Source organism: Alternaria burnsii, assembly GCF_013036055.1.
Source record: "Alternaria burnsii strain CBS107.38 chromosome Unknown 744, whole genome shotgun sequence".
Classification (NCBI taxonomy): domain Eukaryota; kingdom Fungi; phylum Ascomycota; class Dothideomycetes; order Pleosporales; family Pleosporaceae; genus Alternaria; species Alternaria burnsii.
In genome coordinates, this window is record NW_024066119.1 from 787,242 (window position 1) to 805,809 (window position 18,568).

The 18,568-nt window shown below is 49.6% G+C and overlaps 5 protein-coding genes across 5 annotated transcripts; 1 reads left to right on the forward strand and 4 right to left on the reverse strand.

Annotated features, from left to right (window-relative positions):
• Positions 1-1,081: 1,081 nt before the first annotated feature.
• Positions 1,082-4,691, forward strand: GT037_008737 (glycoside hydrolase family 128 protein; the record flags this gene model as incomplete). The annotated part of the gene is made up of 6 exons (XM_038933784.1): positions 1,082-1,791; positions 1,852-2,068; positions 2,541-2,619; positions 2,986-3,242; positions 3,292-4,455; positions 4,506-4,691. The coding sequence occupies 6 exons, from the start codon at positions 1,082-1,084 to the stop codon at positions 4,689-4,691; spliced, it is 2,613 nt and encodes an 870-aa protein (XP_038783749.1).
• Positions 4,692-5,733: 1,042 nt separating this feature from the next.
• On the reverse strand, positions 5,734-7,688 carry GT037_008738 (uncharacterized protein; the record flags this gene model as incomplete). Its single annotated transcript, XM_038933785.1, has 5 exons — positions 5,734-5,889; positions 5,937-6,132; positions 6,184-6,272; positions 6,320-6,811; positions 6,858-7,688. The coding sequence occupies 5 exons, from the start codon at positions 7,686-7,688 to the stop codon at positions 5,734-5,736; spliced, it is 1,764 nt and encodes a 587-aa protein (XP_038783750.1).
• Positions 7,689-9,097: 1,409 nt separating this feature from the next.
• On the reverse strand, positions 9,098-11,279 carry GT037_008739 (uncharacterized protein; the record flags this gene model as incomplete). The annotated part of the gene is made up of 10 exons (XM_038933786.1): positions 9,098-9,289; positions 9,340-9,492; positions 9,540-9,842; positions 9,890-10,194; positions 10,256-10,443; positions 10,491-10,596; positions 10,651-10,779; positions 10,929-10,966; positions 11,060-11,118; positions 11,175-11,279. 10 exons carry the CDS (start codon positions 11,277-11,279, stop codon positions 9,098-9,100), a joined length of 1,578 nt encoding a protein of 525 aa, XP_038783751.1.
• A 979-nt stretch (positions 11,280-12,258) lies between these two features.
• Positions 12,259-12,689, reverse strand: GT037_008740 (uncharacterized protein; the record flags this gene model as incomplete). Its single annotated transcript, XM_038933787.1, has 2 exons — positions 12,259-12,371; positions 12,434-12,689. 2 exons carry the CDS (start codon positions 12,687-12,689, stop codon positions 12,259-12,261), a joined length of 369 nt encoding a protein of 122 aa, XP_038783752.1.
• A 1,278-nt stretch (positions 12,690-13,967) lies between these two features.
• On the reverse strand, positions 13,968-16,894 carry GT037_008741 (glycoside hydrolase family 81 protein; the record flags this gene model as incomplete). The annotated part of the gene is made up of 3 exons (XM_038933788.1): positions 13,968-16,207; positions 16,267-16,624; positions 16,688-16,894. The coding sequence occupies 3 exons, from the start codon at positions 16,892-16,894 to the stop codon at positions 13,968-13,970; spliced, it is 2,805 nt and encodes a 934-aa protein (XP_038783753.1).
• Positions 16,895-18,568: the final 1,674 nt, after the last annotated feature.

An 18,568-nucleotide genomic window follows, 5' to 3' on the forward strand; every position in this document is an offset into this window, starting at 1 on the left:
GCTTTCGCCGATAAGCTCCTCGCTGCAGAAAGCTGCAAGCTGAACACTTTCGCCGCACCGCCGTCCCGAAATGTTGGGACGACTGCGCATGCGCCACCCCTGAACCAATACATTCTAGCGACATATTGCATGAGCAGAACGCTTGAACAGAGACCGAGGTTTCCCACAGCGAAGCCGTCCACGAGTCTAGGCAGTCTTATACCTGCAGATCGCCCGATGCTGTTTTATTCCTAGAGCCATGTCCCACCCAAGAGATGCGCTTTTTCCGCCGAACGCCTCCGGTTAAGTCGATCTCCCGAGGATTTGCTTTGGCTCGTCCCCTTGTGGCGTGCCCGCCAGGGCTTGGGCCGCTTGTACCTGCGTCACGACTACACTATTCTGGGCGGCACGGTAGCAATCTAGCCGGCTACCAAGAGCCGGTTTATCTCTAGGACTGCTCTTTTCGATATGCTAACGTGCATGGTGCAGGTGTAGCGCGGGATGATGTGGACTATAGATTACATCGTTATCTCGGGACTGGGAGTTTCCTCTGACGAGGCTTGCGGTTTTGACGTTTGACGGCGCTCGAAGCTAGCTTGCGCAGGTACTATTTGGGGAGAAGGGATACGCTTTCAGGTACCTAGGTATTCGCTTTCTTCTTCTTCATATCTCCGTTCCGAGTTTTTGGGTCGGGTGCACGATAGACCGCTTGCTAATTCCCCGTTCGTCTTCAAGTCACAAAGGCGTTTTTGTGGCTTGCGTTACGACTCGCTTTCGTTTCTCTTCTAAAAGCTTTGGGATTTTTTTTCTTGGTGGGCCAAACTGTTTACAAGAGAAGGAGATTTCGTACGAGGTACTATTATTGCGCTGTTTTCCCGATCGCGTCCTGTTCTCTACGTTGCCCACGCGCATCAGCAACGAGAGAAGAGTGACCCTGTGTGGTGACGACCAATAGCGCGACGACAGAGTGTTCGACACCAAATTTGTTCGCGACCCATTCTAATATCGTTGGTAGCGAGTGCTCTGGTACAAATCCCAAAAAGGTCAAATTCCTACATCGTTACGCTCCAAAGCATTCCAACACACCGACCTCACCACAAATATGCGACGAACCGCACTCTTTTCCGCCGCAACGGCACTACTCACTAGTACCACAACCGCACAAGCCACAGCATCAACATCGTCAAAACGTGGTCTCTGCTACGTGCCCTCCGAAGACCATCCCGACGACGACAAGATATGGACAACCGGTCCATCACCACCGACATGGTACTACAATTACCAGAAGGACCCCTCACCTGCCTACGCCAACGACCCAGACATGCAATTCGTCCCCATGCTCTGGGGAGCCAGCGATAGCGACACTGGAACCCCCTTCCTCGACTCAGTCAAGAAGCAAATCGCCGACGGACACAACATAAGCTACGTCCTTGGCTTCAACGAGCCCGATGGTGGCCACAGCACTGGCGGTTCCAACCTCGCCGTCACCACAGCAGCCGCTCGCTGGAAAGCCGAGATTGAGCCTCTGAAGGAACTCGGTATTAAACTGGGTGCGCCTGCTGTTACTGGCGCAGAGTCTGGTTGGCAGTGGTTGGAAAACTTCTTCAACGAGTGTGATGGCGGTTGTAATCCTGATTTCATCCCTGTACATTGGTACGGAAACTTTGAGGGCATGATGAGCCATGTTGGACAGGTTACGAACAAATGGCCGAATCTGACTGTCTGGGTTACCGAGTATGGCTACCCGAATCAGCCGCTCGAGGCGACGCAGACTTTCTATAATCAGAGTGCTCAGAGCTTTGATAGCTGGCCGTAAGTACTGCTTCTATTTGCTTCCTACGAGAAGGGTATACAGACTAACACTATGATCAGCAACGTCACACACTACTCCTACTTCGGCGCCTTCCGCTCCGACGTCAGCAACGTGGGTGCCAACGCCGCTATGCTTACCCAGGACGGCAAATTGACGGATATTGGATCCTGGTATATGGGTGGTGCTGAGACGAACAATGTGCCAAAGGCTTCTGGTGCTTCGACGGCGGGAGCTGCCCCGAGTGCTTTAATGTTGAGCCTGGTGGCCGTGGTTGGGGTTTGTTTTGCTTAGGGCTTCGAGGTTCCATGGCCATAGGAAATTGCCCTGTCGGTTGTCGTGTAATGACGGGTCAGGATACTGAAATTACGCCTACACTCAGGCGTGTACCCTTCGAGCTCCGGAAAACTGGCTGGGTATTAATGAGCGGCACGTGTAGGCCTTACTGGATTCATTCTTTAGTCAACCACGTTGTCGCTTCGTTACAACCATTGTAGGCGAACTCTAGAATGCTATTCTTAGTTAAGATCTGAGTTGTCACGAATCAACGCCGTCTTATCCGAGACAACATCTGCACGTAATGCCTACGTGTTGTACCGACAGTCTGGTTAGGCTGCATCCTGGCGCGCAAAGACCGAAATCGTACAACCTCAAATATTGACCGCTCTTCTTAGCGCAATGACCGTTTCTTATTATTGTACCAGTTGTAGTGAAGCTACCTATACACTTGGAGCACTAACATGTCTGGTAGCAGCGACACCTCACAGCCGATGACGTCAAGGAATTACCGCCCTCGAAGAGTCCTTCAAAGGTCATCAGGCTGAATACCGGTGAGTAGCAGCATGCGTGAGTGATCAAGGCTAAGCTGGCCGGTCAAACTTGCTTTTGCTCGGCTTTCAGATATGATGGAAATGTGCACTCCCTCGAGGCAAATCACAAGGCTCCTGAGGTCTTTCGTGGATGTTTTAGGGCGGATCTCCAGCAAAGACCGATGATACAACCCCGCATCCGGCCGCGGGGCTCCTATGCTGTGATAGCAAGCATTATAACGATTGGACGCCAATGGAACTCTTAGGTGAGATTTGAAGGGCCGATAGTGTCTTAATAGCGGGCAGATCCCAGATAGCTGGTCTTGACTCGCGTAACCATGGCACGACACTCGGATGCCAATTCTTTACAGCCACCCGGTCCTCTAGTTCCTCGCCAGGACGTACAAAGTAACCAACCTTCTCGACCCCAACCACAGCGCAGCGGTGCCAACATAGACGGAGTAAGGATCGAACTAAGGAAATCAACGTTCTACAACAAAGATGCGGGCAATCCTCAATACAGCGCAATGGACATGCCTTACGAGTCCAATCATGAACAGATTGGGGAAGGAGCTCACGCAAAAGTTTACAAATCCACGATCAAGGGAGGCTTTTACAATGCCGGTCAAGGACTCATTTCAACTGTAAGCAAGTTTGTCAAGATGAGATGTTCATGTCTGACACGTTTTGTAGGACTATCAAGTTGCACGGAAAGAATTTTCGGGAGTACGGGCGAAGGACAACTTCCTGATTGAGAATAAGATCTGTCGAGACTTTTACGACGCAACTTCGGGGATTACCAAGACGATCGTGGCTCCCTTGTTCAGTTATGCCGTTGAGGATCTCGAGGGCGGTGTCAGTTACAACATCTGCTATGAGCTTGCGGCTTGCGATCTACAGACTTATCTATCGGATGACAGTAACTTTCCCCGTGGCAAATCACGTGCGAGAGTTGCACATATTGAACAGATGTTGAGAGTCGCGGAAGGATTGAAATGGCTCATGGAAACAACTACGAAAGAGGGCGGATTATTCAGAGCTCTGGGGTTTACGCACTGCGATCTGCATTGGAGAAACATCCTGTTATGTGAGGATGAAAACCATCCCGGCAGTCTCATCTTCAAGATAGGTGACTTTGGAAGTGCAAGAACCGGACGAGACTTGGAGAACGATCAGAGATCAAGAGTTGCCTTGGTTGAACGCATTAATGGCCAATTCTCCGCCCCTGAACCTGAGGCTCATGTTAATGGTGACGTATGGTCTTTCGGGTGCAACTTGTTGCTTGTCCTGGTGTTCAACTACTATGGAGTGGGAGGCATTAACGAATTCTTGGCAAGTCTACTACGGCATTCGAATCAAGACTGGTTTTACGATCGCATCACACGCGTAGCAAGTAACGAAACTACCAGCTGTATGAATCATCTTCGCCGACGTGTCGAGCATGATGCTGATCGACTCGTCACCGTCGGACTACTCAATCTACTCCAGAACAGTATACTGGTGCCCACGAAGAACAGAATTAGTATATCCGAAGTGGTGACGGCTCTCCAGACTTGTTTAAGGGAGCAACAAACGGTCGTGCCAAAAGTCATGGTTGAAAGAGCTAACAGGTGTTTTGAATACTGCTTTCATGCTCCTGGAGGAAGGTTTGAGATGTTTCGTAAAGGGGCTGGTGCATACACCATGAGTGTCTGGACTTGGAATCACGGAATAGCCTCAGAATTGCCATTCCTAGAGCCTATCACTGGACCAAAACAAGGACGAAACATGCCCGAGCAGGGCCGCATCTCCCCGTGCTCTTCGTGCTGTGGGGAAGAGCATATTTGCCAAGTCATCGCGACAAGCAACACGCTTGAGGTTCGTCAGTCAAATGCCTGAATATCATTGAAGTACTGATCATATCACAGTTACTCTTGTATCAAGTGCCAAAAATCCCTGGTGACCCTATCGCAAGAGAGTATATCAGTTTGACTGATCTTAAGGACGTCTCGCGCGTTGCTTTAGCGCCAAACGCCAAATATATTGCCATCGATGCAGACCGCAGATTACGGCTCTACGAAAGGCAACAGCTACTGGATTCCATGAAGCTGTAGGTATCTGTTATGCCTAGATATGGCATAGGATTATATTACCACGTTACTGACTACATGAAAGGTCTGGAAAGCTTTCCAGAAATCGTACGATACCGGATGGAATATCCCAACTTGGTGTCGATGGTCCCGAATTCGATCTCTTACAAAACCTTGCAAAGTCTAGAAGCTGTGCCGAGCATTCGGTGGTGCTTAGATTCTCTCCTCACAATCAGTATCTATACCATGCATATCGGACTAAGTCTTCCAAACACAGGGGTAGCTATGACTGCCTGATCACAGTCGATCTATGGTGCACCACGAAGCGATTACAGCTAGACTCAGTTGCAGTAGAGAAAAAGGTTAGTTCACGCATTATATCCCCGCTGAGTCAGGAGACCATTTATTGATATATTCTCAATCAGGAAGTCGAGAGAACAGATTTCCTCATCGACCTAGCACCATTCAATGTGCACAAAGCATTTTTGGTTGTTACATGCTACAATCAACTCACCCGTTATACCTTTGGTGAGGATCAGGCGAGATGTCCTCCACGTACCATCAATATCCAGGATAACATTCAAGCCGTCTTGATTTCCCCAGATGACTACTACGCTGTGCTCTTAGGCCAAAAGGATAACTTGAGTGTACATGTAATTAATCTTCGAGAGGGTCTGGGAGAACCTAGGCAGCTTGGCTTGTTGAAATCATCGATCCCTAAAGAAGTTTTTGAACGGCATCGTGATGCAGCGAGCATCGTGGATCGCGAGACTTTGTTGATCAGCTACCACAATGGACCCTCGGTACACATCACTCTGACGCCAGCTTTGGACATTTGTCTCGATCGCAAAGGGGATTAGAGTAAGCCGGTCAAAATGCATCATACAACTGAGACAAGAAGTTGGCTGATTCGATCATTCAGTAAGGTGCGAAGAAGGTGCAGAGGTTTCAAAAGCTCAAGCAATGCAATGAAGTCTTGGCTCGTGTTCATCACAACATGCATAGTTGCATCAGTTTCGATCAATGACCATCAGTGATGGGAAAGTGTAGTGTAACTTGATTATCATTAATGTTCGGCATACCTGCCGGTGCGCGCACCGCACATCTTGGTGACTAGCCGCTCCGTAATACCACTGTCCGAACTATGCATCCCAGCCTTTTGATCGGCTGTGACAGGATAGAAATTTCGCGTAAAGGTGTAAGCGCATACGAACGTGATCGCCTATCCAATTAGCCAGTGGAGAGTATAAGGTAGGGATGTCGGCTTACCATAAACGCACTGCTAATGAGCTGTATTGTGGTGGGGTGGTCACAGTACCTTGCATAGTGGCCACCAATAAGAATGAGGAAACTCAAGATAAGCGCGATATAAGCACAAGGTAGCGTGTATTGGTCGTTTTCGTGGTTCCGCAAGATGGATTCTGGTATGCCAGCGCGAACATACAATATGCGATCATTTCGCACACTTACATGATCATCAGACACGTCTTTTCTAAAAATGGGGTGTTGAACTTACGACTTGTGAAAGCGCACATTGACAACAGCTCGCATCATCCACAGCACCAACGTGCCAGAGCATACGAATTCCTGTACGAATCGAAAAATCTGGAAAGTGTCAGTGGGTGCTGAGTATCTTATCTGAGAATACTCACAACGACTGTAGCACTTGGATACACCCATATAACCGGCAAGAGCACAAGTGGCAACAGCGTCAAAGACAGAACCGACACCCACGGCTGGTCAGATTTTCTCTCTGAAAGCCATGACCAGAGGAAGCCAAGTCGGGTGCTTCTATTGTCAGAATAACCGGTGCCATCGGTTCGTCCCGAGAATTTTACTGCCATCCAGTAGAGGTTTCTTGATGCAGCGTGGAGAACAAATCCTTCCGTCCCTACGCTAAGGACGATAAATAGAATCTTTATCCAAAATGCTAGACTCCCCGATGCTGCTTCTGAAGTGGTGACGAGAATCGAATCGGCAAGGTCCAGACGTCCATCATGGTGAGACCGCAAACTGTTCGCGGTTTGGAAAGTCTCACTCATAACGGTGACGGTGACGGCAAATAGCATCAAAGCTATACAGAAGGCGATCGTAGTCGGAGTTGTCAATCGATCTTTATATACACGCAACATCTGCTGTACGGACTGCCGAAAGTTAGTACTTATCCAAACAATGTGACATCGTACTTACAGATCCCTCATCAGATTCGTGTAGTCCTGGTGACTCGACTGTCATTTCGGGAGCAACGGAAGACAGAGTCTCCACACCAAAATAGATACGACTGAGCATAAAAGCTGCATACATTGTTCCGGTAATGTATTTGTGTACCAGATCTCCGGAGAAGATTGCGTCCTCGCGTGACACCAACCTCGATTGCGAGTATGCAATAGACTCATTAACGTAGAACATTATGATTAGAATGGCGGAGGCGATCAGGAGCTTGACTGCCACAAGCCAACCCTGCAAATGTCTGAGCCACTCGTTTGGGATCAGGGCGAAAAGTACGGGAACGGCAAACGTGATAGCTTTGGTGAAGATGTCGCTGGTTCTGCCGAGCCCAAGAGCATCTATAAGCGTGGTTCTTTGTACAGTCAAACCAACGTACCAGCAGCTGTACATAAGGCAAGGAAGGCAACCTATGACAATTCCAAGCCAAGGGTCGACGTAGTTTTGTGCGAAGATTGTAGTGTTGGATTGAATGGGCCAAAGATGAAGCATCTGGACATGACCCCGGCTGATTACCAATGCGAGAAGTGCCAAAGCGAACAGGGCCAGTAGTGTACGGCCTGTACCTGTACTTTCCAACACTCGGCTAACAATGGTAAAGAGGTCTGGTCCAATAATGTACTGGCATATGAAGCAGAAGACATGACTCTGACTGAACACGCACGGAAATCCGATTGTTTTCTTCGCGTATCGAGTTGCGCTGCTCGTGCTTTTTTCGAGGAGAGATGTGGTATCTTGGCTAGCGCTTTGCGACTCTGCCTCAGGTGGAGGTGACGTTTTGAGGTTATCGCTCATGTCCGTCGTCGAGCCGACGGGTTGGGGCGGAGAGGTAGCGGGCGCACGGTAAGCCACGGACAGGCGGCGGGACTGTTCGTCTCGGAGCGCGGGAGCGGTGTATTCTGAGGGGCGAATCAGGCGATCGTGGTAGGCTGTAGTCGTTTGGGACTACACGGGCTGTTCTGCGCGCAGTAGTTGCAGTAGTTGCAGTAGTTGCGTGACTGCTGCATTGAGAAACGAACGGACGGGTTGTGGCTTGCGACAACCAGGCCGGCGACAGCTATGTGTAGGTCGCAAGGGCCCTCTAGAGTTGTGAGCGCAGGAAGAACAGGAAAGAAACGAATGTGGGTTGTAAAGCAGTGTCGGAGAGGATGATGCATGAAACATCCCAAATAGTTGGGATGACGGAGTAGGGTCCGGGCGCAAGGTGGATCAAGACGCAGGTCCGACCTCGGTCAGGGACAATCGTCGTCATCATGGTTGGCGCTACCACGATATTCAGTCGGCACAAGCGGTATATATAGCTACGCAACAATCCATCCGAAGCTTCAAGATCACTGTGTCAATACGAAATAATGGCGCACTCGTTTGTTGGCAGATCACGTCGAGTCCTTACCAGGTTTACGGCGCCTTCACGCATGGGCGGGTTCCTGCGGCCTGCCGTACACACGCGCCACCCAGCCCTCACACGTGGCCACGTGAGGTCGCAAGAGAACACCAGAAGAATTACTCAAAGGAAATTTCCAAGCAGTATCACGATCGGACATCGCGTCTTCTACATCATGAGGACTACTCTGCGCATCGCGCTCCCACTGCGGCTCGTACATAGTGACTGTTGGGTGAGGTCATGCTGGTCAAGGCACCGTTTGCTCAGGCCCTCTATTCTTGTTCGAATACAAGGTCAGCTTGGCACCCCAAGGTCAGCTTGGCATCCAGGTTCAAGGGTCAAGCAGATCGTTATCGTTGCTATGCTTTCCGCTTCGGGTATTATGCGTGGAATCCCCAGTCGCAATGCTGATTGATGCATAAAATGGACTGGGAGAGGGACCTATGCAACGACTGTTTGTTTTTTGGGCTTACTACTGGTGCGCTAATGACGCGGGCCGTTGTACCACAAACGCAACGCCTTACTCGCTTAGTCTTGATTAGGTCTTAATGGTCCTTTTTACTGTTTCCGATCTACAACAGGGTCGTAGCTGGAGTACCTAGTTAATTTCTTTTAACATTACTACGTGCTTGTGAACCATAGTTCGCGAAGAGTCAGAAAGCGCGAGGCCATCGTGTCAACACATGTAACTTCAATCCTCCACTAGCTTGATTTTGAGTCTTAGCGCAAATCACATCATCTTTGTGATATATTTACTCGCGTCGTATCGCGGTACAGAGCTCGACTACGTAAGCACATGGTGGATCGTACAAGATCGCACTTATGCGCCCGACTTAACCAGATCCTGCATCGTCCTTGACCGCACTGCACGACTGAGACTCCACCTCCAATACCCGAGCGTCAATAAAGTCAGCGGTATAGCTAATCCGAAGAACAGCCACACGTAGGGTGAGGAGGTCCAATGTACTCCGGCATCGTCTCTTGAGGCGAAGAATCCCATGCCGAAAAATGTCTGGTAGGTGTTCAGTAAGGTAAATGCAAGCGCAAGAGTTGTTCACATACAGCCACGAAAGTGGATGGAAGATATACAAGCGTTACAACTGTGATAACCCTCATTGATGTGCCATCCTCAACTGCTGATTTGTTAAGTATCAACATCTGATCTGACACCTTTTCTGTAGTATGCTGGCTCTTCAAGTCGATAGTATCCGACACCTGACTGATGAGCTATGATAGGCTTGGCCAGTGAATCGGAAACTTACTAGTTGAGTAGTGCTTCGTATCTTGCCGAGCACAAATGCCACATTGGCGTTATATGCTTCAAGCCGCCGACGCAGGTTACCAAGAGTTTCTTTCATCTTTGAGCATGTTTCTTCGGAGACTTGACTTCGATGGAAGAACTGCTCGTTAAGACTATCCAGCTGACCAACGAGTTCCAGCTGTGCATCGAAGATAGGAGGAAGTGTTGCCAGTCTGGTCTCAATGTAGTGAAGGTCTGAGATGTCTTTGTAAGCATCTTGGAACGGCATTGTGCTTTCAAAGTCGACGGTGAACGCAAGGTTTGCCTGTGTCGGTCAGCAAAGATATCTTAAATGGACGTGGTCAGTCTAACTAGCTCCCAAACCTCATTTTCAAACTGACTAACATACAACCTCCAGTTATGTATACGCGCCTGCATCAGAGATACATGAAGTGAGAGCGGATGATATGCTGTCTGTTCCATATCGCAAGTTGAGCTCAACTCGTTCACTAGATCTCTTCGGGTGCTGGAGTCGGCAGTGGGAAAGAGAAGAATCCATGTACTCTGCATAGCATGTGGGTCGTAGCGGTGGTAGACACCAATTTGTCGTATTGACCAATCGGCCTTTGCTTCGGAAGAATTCCTTGTCTCGGTATATTTGAGAAGATAGGTCAATTCTACCATGCATCAGCAACACTTTCCGCAAAGTGACGAATGAGGTCATGACGTAGAACTCACCCGTAAAATCCTTTGAAGTTGAAACCCATATACTATCTGAAAACGCTTCTTCCAGCCGGTTTGTGTGTCGTCGGAAAGAAAAGAAAACTGGTAAGATCTCAGGGGTAACATCGAGTTGTGCAATTATCTCCTGCAGCATTTCCTTCGGTATGTCAAAAGGTGCCCAAGAGTAAGCTTTAGACATGGCACTAGACATAATTAGTCGCATATCATCAGACTTGATCTATAAACACACATGATCCTTGTGGTACGCTCTTCACGGGGGCGGGTCAGGTGACCTTTGAGTGACGCGATATCTGACAGCACGGTTGTCTGCATATGCTTCAGTTGCGAATCAGGATCTGTTGGAGCTGTCAGTCAATATCACCAAGTTGGCATATATCAGAATCACCAACCTGAGTTTCTTGCCCACATGAAGTCCCATACCTCAACCGATGGGAGATTTGTTGAACATGCAAGACTGGGGAGTGTCTCAAACACAGCTAATTCCATGTTGACAATGCAAGTCGAGTGGTTAGATGTTCCTCATTCAGATTATAGGAGAAGGTTCAGATGCGGTTGTGAAGTACAAAGATTCTTGTGAGACCGACAAATGCAGGAGATATATGCGGGGAAAATTCCGACCTTATCGAATTGCCAAGGTTCAGCCTTGCATGATCTCAGCAGGGCAAACGCATCATCCGATCGTAGTGCCTGTTCTGTATGCCTGGCCTTTGATCCCAAAATCAATTGCGGGTCTCAGCGGGTCTGGTTGTATCATATTAGCGTTTTCATAGCACTGTAACTGTTGATAAGGCCACTGACAGTAGCTCGTCCGCTGTAAGTTGTTCCGGCGCCTTGTACGACCATAGATCTCCTCTACGCTAGAGAATAACATACAATGTTAGCTTGAGATAGTTGGTCTTGGAGATATACTTACTGTGATCTCGAAGTCCGCTTTACTGATGGTACTGTGCTTCTTGTGGAGCACCTCATAGAGTGCATCATCCGATTTGATGTACTTGCCAGCAGTGTACCTCTTCATTTCTTACACGGTAATAGGGAGTAACTGAATGTGTTACAAATGTATTGTGGTAGGCTATGCAGTCTCGAAACGCAACTGAGAAAGCCTGAGAGATTTACCTCCCCTAAATAAAGCCACGTCATTAGTCGAAAGAGCTTGAGGGAAATGCTATCTTCAGCCTCACAAGTGGGCTGCAGTGAAGTATGCAACCCCTACGATATGTGGTTGATTGAATGTGGGGCAGAAGTCAGCACACAAAATCTCATAGGCTGGATGCAGATGATGGTGTAGGGCCTGCATCAACTTGTGCATTATACGGCAGTGGCCAGCCTTGAAGTCCTTGAGAAGTAACCTGCCTTTGGAAGAGCCTTGTAGGTGACTGGAACTAGATCCCGAGAGGTTGGCAGAGATATGTCGACAAGTTTGGCTAAGGCTCGTAATCCGAGACTCGAGCTCTGCTATATACATAGGTAGTTATCTAGGTAGCATGTATCATGTTCTTAGTTCTACCCGGCCCCGATTAAATTAACGTCCGGGGTGAATTGACTGCCGGTAAATGGCTGTGTTACGTCGTCAAGCATAATCTGGAGAGGCCTTATAGGTTAGCGGGACGTTTTTGTGGCTGTCATCGTGACCTCTGGCATTCCCCGCACCCCGTGCGGGGCTGAAGACCTACGTCATCTTCTATCTTTCTTAGATGTCCTACAATCTACGTACATAAAACATATCATGTCCTTCATGACGCGACAGTAATGCGAGGGCGATCGAAGAGGGAGACATTCGTGTGTGGAGTGGTCGTGGCTGGTTCAGGAAGGGGTCAGTGACGCTACACATCGGCCTGCACGTGCACATCGTCATCAAGCATCACGAAACTCTGTCCAGTCATTCCGGAAAACACCTTATCGTGGTTCTGTGAGATGTTTCTACTCTAGCTTTCTACAACTCGCTTATGCCTAAGTGTTTCGGCGTTATCCTCCATTCTCCCATTCTTTCAACTTGTTTAAGCAACACGCGCAGTGACAGGGATGACGACGTGACCCTTGGCGGGAACATCGCCCTGTCCGTACACGACCTGCTCGGTGGGCTTCTCGATGGTTTGTTGAATCTTCAGAGCTACGGACAACGTTAGTTCTATGTCTCGCGTGCATGCGCGCGGCGGTTCAAAGAGCACTTACTGCCGTCTGTCTGGGGCTCAACCGAGAAGGTATCTGGGTCGCATACAACGTTGAACTGCATGCCCTTCTGCGACCAGCTGCACTTGGACTCAAGACCCTTGGGGTATTCCTCAGAAACGAAGACTGCGGTAAGGTCATAGGCTACGACCTGCTGGCTGATGTCCCTGTAGGAGCGGGTGACGTTCCAAGCGGCCTCGATGGGGTTGCTGGCGCTGACGGAAGCAGCGAGGGCAAGAAGAGGAAGCGTGAAGTGCATGACGGCGGTTGTAGTAGGTTGTTCTTGTGGTTACCGTTTGATTGAAATTGGTGGGATGAGTAACGGGGCAGAGACCAAGACGTGGTGGTTATATATTTCAACGTCTCGTATTCCGACGTCAGAAGTATCCACGTTACTTCGTAACCTCAACATCAAGCTCGGAGGTTAGTGCGTTGCATTGACCAACGCATAGTTGGTACGAAGGGACCAGAAGATACTTGCGTGGATACCATAGTCAAGAGACGGTGAGAATGTGTGTTCTTGCCTGTCATTCAGAACTCATTCGGTCCATCCAGCGGCACGGGCATCACGAAGGATGTCCTCGAAGCCGTCGCATATATCTCAGAATGGATGCCATGCATCCTTTTACGGCTATTCGCCAACATAGTATCTGATGGACTGTGTCGCAGGAGGCACGGAATCAGGCATCAGAGATGTTATGTTGTTACCAGTCCCTGTGTGCTAAGCATTCACGGAGAAAAGGGGCCCGTAAAGACGTGCCGGGAGCTTCGGTTCCCTCGTGTACATGCGGGGAAGCCGGAAAGGTACTCCCGTGAATACGATCGTAAAATTCGGTCCGATAGAAGGCGAGCGAGCTGGTCTATAGCAAGGTATACGTTTTGTACATGGCGGATGCGGTCCTGTTCTAAAGATGGAATGTCCGCAACCCTTAACTGAAATTAGAAGCAAGACAAACAGGCCGCTTTTCTCTGGCCACTTAGAGCTGTCGCAGCTCAGCCCACGACGACAAGCCACTCTCCACGCGCCACAAAGGAGTGGCACGCGCGGCCTCAATGTATAGAGCTGCTTAAACCATGCACTTTGTAGCTTCGGAAGTAGTAGATGACCGAAGACGCTGTTCCGCTCCAGCCGTTCCCCACCAATCTTCCTGACTAGAGTACGAGAGGCGGTGAAGTGTAGCGGTGAAAGCATCCTCTACTCTCCCTGTCCAAGCCCTGACAAACTTCATTGCTGGAATAGGGGCAAAGTGGATGCTTCGCAGATTTTAGACGCGGCGAAAGTGTGAGCTTGGGAGTAAGAAGGCAGGCGTCAGGGCGCTAAGATGAACCCATCGGCCTTCCTTGGCCGTCCACACCTTACTGACAATACATCGCAGTGGAAGACGCTGCTGACATGAAACTCAGCCGATTGTAAGACATGTTAGTTGTTTGCATTTCTAGGTGTATTGTATATAAGCGTAGGTATATATCAACTTTCAGAGACGAGATCAAACGCCCAGGTCCACGCTGGAACTATCTCACACTCGCAATCACCCATCTAGAGAGCCAGTTGCCACAGGGTTTTCCTGTCATCTCTTCTGTCCAATGTGTCAGTACCAGCCACCATGGTGACCATAGCAGGTTCCGTAGGCGTCGAAGTAGCTGTTGGTTCAATGCCAGGTTTGGTAGGCCAATTGAAACCCGAAGACCAAGCGGGTTTGGTGCTAGATGGAGGAGGCCAATTGAACCCTGAAGACCAAGTACTATGTTTCTCAACTGCCTGCGACCCACGTGCCTCAATCTTCTGTGCAGAGCCCAACGGCAGCTCCGGACTAGCATAATCCATCTGCAGATCCCGCTGCGTGGCAAGTTCTTCCGCAGCTAACAGGGCCGCCGAGTAAGCCAGATACCATGTGCGACTTGCGCCTCCATCGAGTTGTTCATTGAAGTTTGGGTTGGCGAAGAAGTCGTACGAGGCTTTTTGGTCGAATAATGCTTGGTTGGCTTTCAGAATGCTTCTCCAGCCGCCTTGGACTTGTTCGGCGCGTCCGTTGTCAAAGTATGTAGCCCACTCTTCTTGGACGAATTGCCTACGACGAGTATAGGCGGAAGAAGGGTTCAGAGGAATCATGTGTATGCCCTCAATATATTCAATGTTTCCTCCAAAGTAAGTGGTATGATCGATCTTGTTCTCAAAGAGAATACCGGTAGCTTTGTTTTTGACAAAGCCTGCAGGTTGGTTTGTGTTGTTGGCCTCCATGAGGAAGTAGTTTTTGATACTGCGCGCTTGCACGGCGAGTTGCAAATTTCCGCGAGCCTCCATGTTTGGATCCTGAATGACCCTGCCCCACATCTTGATCGCGTAAGTCGCGAAGGTATCCTCGGATGTTGATTCCTGGTCCTTTCCATCACCGGACTCGAAAAGACCCTTTGCCCATGAATGGCCATGAAACCAGTCAAATGAGCGCTGGAACGGGAAATACTCGTCAGCTACTGGATTAGCAAAGTCGCGCACAAGGGAGTTGACCCAGGCTTTGTTGCTGCCTTGACCGAGCCAGGTAGGATCAAGATGTCCGATGACAGCAGCAGTATACACGAAGTACCCGTAATGGAAGTGGTGATCATTGTATAGCGTGTTTCCAAAGTCTAGCCCCAGGTCTCCTGAATAGCTGGCACCCGAGACGATGCCCTTCCAGACTTGATCGTAGACGAGCGGCTCGGGTTGAGTGTTGTTAACAAAGACGTTGAAGGCATCCTTGAGGCGGTCCAAACCAGCCGCAGCATACTGGCTGTTGCCCGTCATGCTGTTCAACGTGTAGATGATGGTAGCAAACTTGGCTAGGCCTTTGCCGGAATAGTACATGCTATTCAGCGATGTCTGCCGGATCATGTCCTGGCTGAGCTCAGCTATACCGGCTTGATTTATAAGCGCAAGAGCCTGTGAATTCACGTTGATGTTCTCCGAGCCCCCAGCCGCGTTGGGGTTCTTAGCCCATGGAGCAAAACCAATCGTGTCAGGAAGGTCGTTCTCCACCATGGTCATCCGATCAGCGACGATGGCTCGTGCAAAGCCTTTCGTGGTCGTAACAAGGGTGATGTCCCTTAAACTAGCAGCCGTCTGTTGATCGAACGACTCGACGTGGTGAGGTAGTGCATACATAAGCAGCGGTCGGTCCACGAGGCCACCTTTGACCCAATCTATCGTGTAACTTCCGAAAGCTCCATTGACTGTCGCAGAAATAGTCGCGTTGATAGCGTATACGCCGGCACTATAATCAAATATGCTTTCTGCTGCCTCGCCAGATGGATTCTTGGTAACTTGGATTTTGCCCACAAAATCGGCGGGACCAGAAATTGTAGTGCTGTTCTCCAATACGAAGGGTAGCGTACCGATGGATCCGTCTGATGTAACGTACAAGAGCCAATGTGAGCTGTCATTGAGTACAATGCGGTATTTGTCTGTGACTCCGTTGACCCGCTCAACCCAGTCTAGAGAAAGGAAGAAGACAGTGGTTTTGATAACGGGCTTCGCTCTATCGTAGACAGCGGTCACCATGCCCATACCCTGAGCAACGGGAAGAGACATCAAGATGCGAGTGCCTTGCATATTGTTTGGTCGCAGGTTCACCCACGTCGAGAAGGCTCCCAAGCGTTCAAGCGAAAGAGAGGTATCGGACTTCAGCTCCGCAGCGGTTAGTATAATATGATGGATGCCAATTGGCGAGATGAAGAACCGCGTGTTGTTTGCATCAGGGACGAAGGCAAATTTGTCTCGTGTGGTGTGACTAACGGCGATACCTGTAACAACAAGGGGCCTAAATCAGCAACGGCTCGACCCCAGCGCCTTAAATACGTACCATAAGTGCCATCATTGGGGTTGTTATCCCATGACAAAGAGTAGGGGTGTGTCCACGTCGAGAAAGACCGGCTGCCTAGGAAGAAATTTGCGTAAAACTTGTTGGTCTGAATCGGGACGTCCTTATCGTCGATATGCTGCTTCTGGACGGGATGATCCACTCTTGAAGGCAGGGCTTGCGGAGGTGCCCCAGTTGCAATGGGTTGGAAGATGTTCGACGAAACCGGGTTGAAAGGTGCTGTGGGACCGGGGTCAAGAGGCGTTTCATTGGGGCACAGTGGCTTGGTGGCGGTTGTAGTGCCTGGACCGTCGGCTGGATCCTTTGTGAAACCGCCTGAGGGAAGGCCTGTCAGAAAGCTCTACTGGTAGTTAGTTTCTGCATCTTCAAGGTCTTGCAAGGGCCTTTTCAGGTTCTAACATACCCCCGAATTGGATGGTTCGCCAGTGGGAGAGACCGACTGCAACGATGTAATAGCTGTGCTATAACTTGTAGTGACTGAGACGTCTGTCAAGGTTATCTCACGGGCTATGACTATGTTTGCGTCTCTTTTCGCTCCTCTGTTTGCAGGCAGACTGCGAACGGAGGACACATGGGTAAGTGCCAACAAGAAGCATGTCAGCTTCACCATGCTGACAACCGAATATGTTCGAACGACCGACAGATAGAGAAAGGGGGGCTGTTGTGAAACTGGAGTACAGTACGCGTGTATGTTCCAAATAGGGGTTCGACGAAGGAGTGTGTTGAACGATGGATTATGTCTTGATGGAGAGTGCCTGGCCGCAGGGGGAGACGAGATATATAATGAAGAAAGGTAAGCCATGAGATCTTGGGCCCGGAGAATGTTTTACCGGGTCATCGTCGTTCATGATCACTATAGGAAGGTCAGTACGTACACCTAAGACATCAGGCTCAGGTGTGAGGAGTGGAAACTCTAGTCGCGGCTAGATTACTAGAGTAAGCTCCCAATGCCTCACCCCGCATTACACAAGACTCTCGGGTACCTGAAGCCTCATCATATGCAGGCTCCCAAAGCCCGCCCAGGACTACTGTGGCACTCTGATCGTCCCGTAAGGTCTTCACTAGTAACGATTAGAACTCGTTGATATAAGTCCTTGCCTCAGACAGTGGTGTTGTAGAGTTCTGAAAACGGACTGAATTCTCACGCAGTAAAATTTGTGGTGAAGAAACAGCGACCGTGGGCACATACAGGGCTTGCGCTTTGGTCTGTAGATACGTGAAGTATAGTCTCCATACAGGAATCATGGCTGGCTCGCATGATCGAGAAACGGGTACCACTCTTTCACGAGCTTATCCAAGGGGAGACTGGAAACGGTGAAGGTCCGGTACAGCGTCCCTAAAGCATTCGTGAGTAGTTGCCAATGATCTGGATTATGCTCAGGGCGGTTTGGTTCCCAGGGATACGTGAGACCAAATGTCTCTGGTAGAGAAGAGAATGATGGGAAATCGACAGGTGACCAGCCTTTTTGACGTGATCCCAGACCGATTTGGTTTTCTCGGCGTCTTTTTGGCCTTTGAAGAGCATGAAAATACTGTGTTGAAGTTTGTGGATCATAGCCCTTCGTGCGAAACTTACGCTAGTCAAACGCGGTGAAGATGTTGCTGTTGTCTTCTTCTGAACTCGGGATAAAGCTACCTGCCATTTAAGTATTGTGGTTCAAGGATTAGAAGATGATGTTCAATATGTTCGCAGTGCCCTCGTGACAGTACCCTTGGTCAGGCTTGACGGACCCAAGAAACAATAATGTCGGCAATAGAACCAGAAAACACCTATGCGCAAGAAGCGTTGAATACAAGATCTCAGACTACCGAAACCAGGGCTGGGGTCTCGGTTGTCGGTCTCGAGACTGCGGTGAGACACGCGCCTTCTGTCCATGTGGAGAGATCTGCAGTGTGACAGGCGCACATGGTGGAGAGACGGGGCTGGTGTGCACTCAGAACGGTCCCAAATAGCTCTCGTGGCTGCGCAGAATTTCCAGGCTTTTGCCATGATTTATGCTAGAGCCATGATGCTTCATGGTATGGATGGTAGGGGGAAAGGAATGTGGCGAGCATCACATGCCAGAATCCCATCGGAGATGCTCTATTCGTAGCTCCGTCGAGTCGCACAGCCACAGACACCTTGACGTCATCATGATCGGCGCCACTTTCCCTACCAAAGGATACTACTGCATTCACATACATTGCGACAACCTGTAATCTGCTCTCCTACAATACTCACTCCTTCCCTTTGGAACATACGACCTCGATTGTCCTAACACAAACGTCGTCCAAAACACCTCAT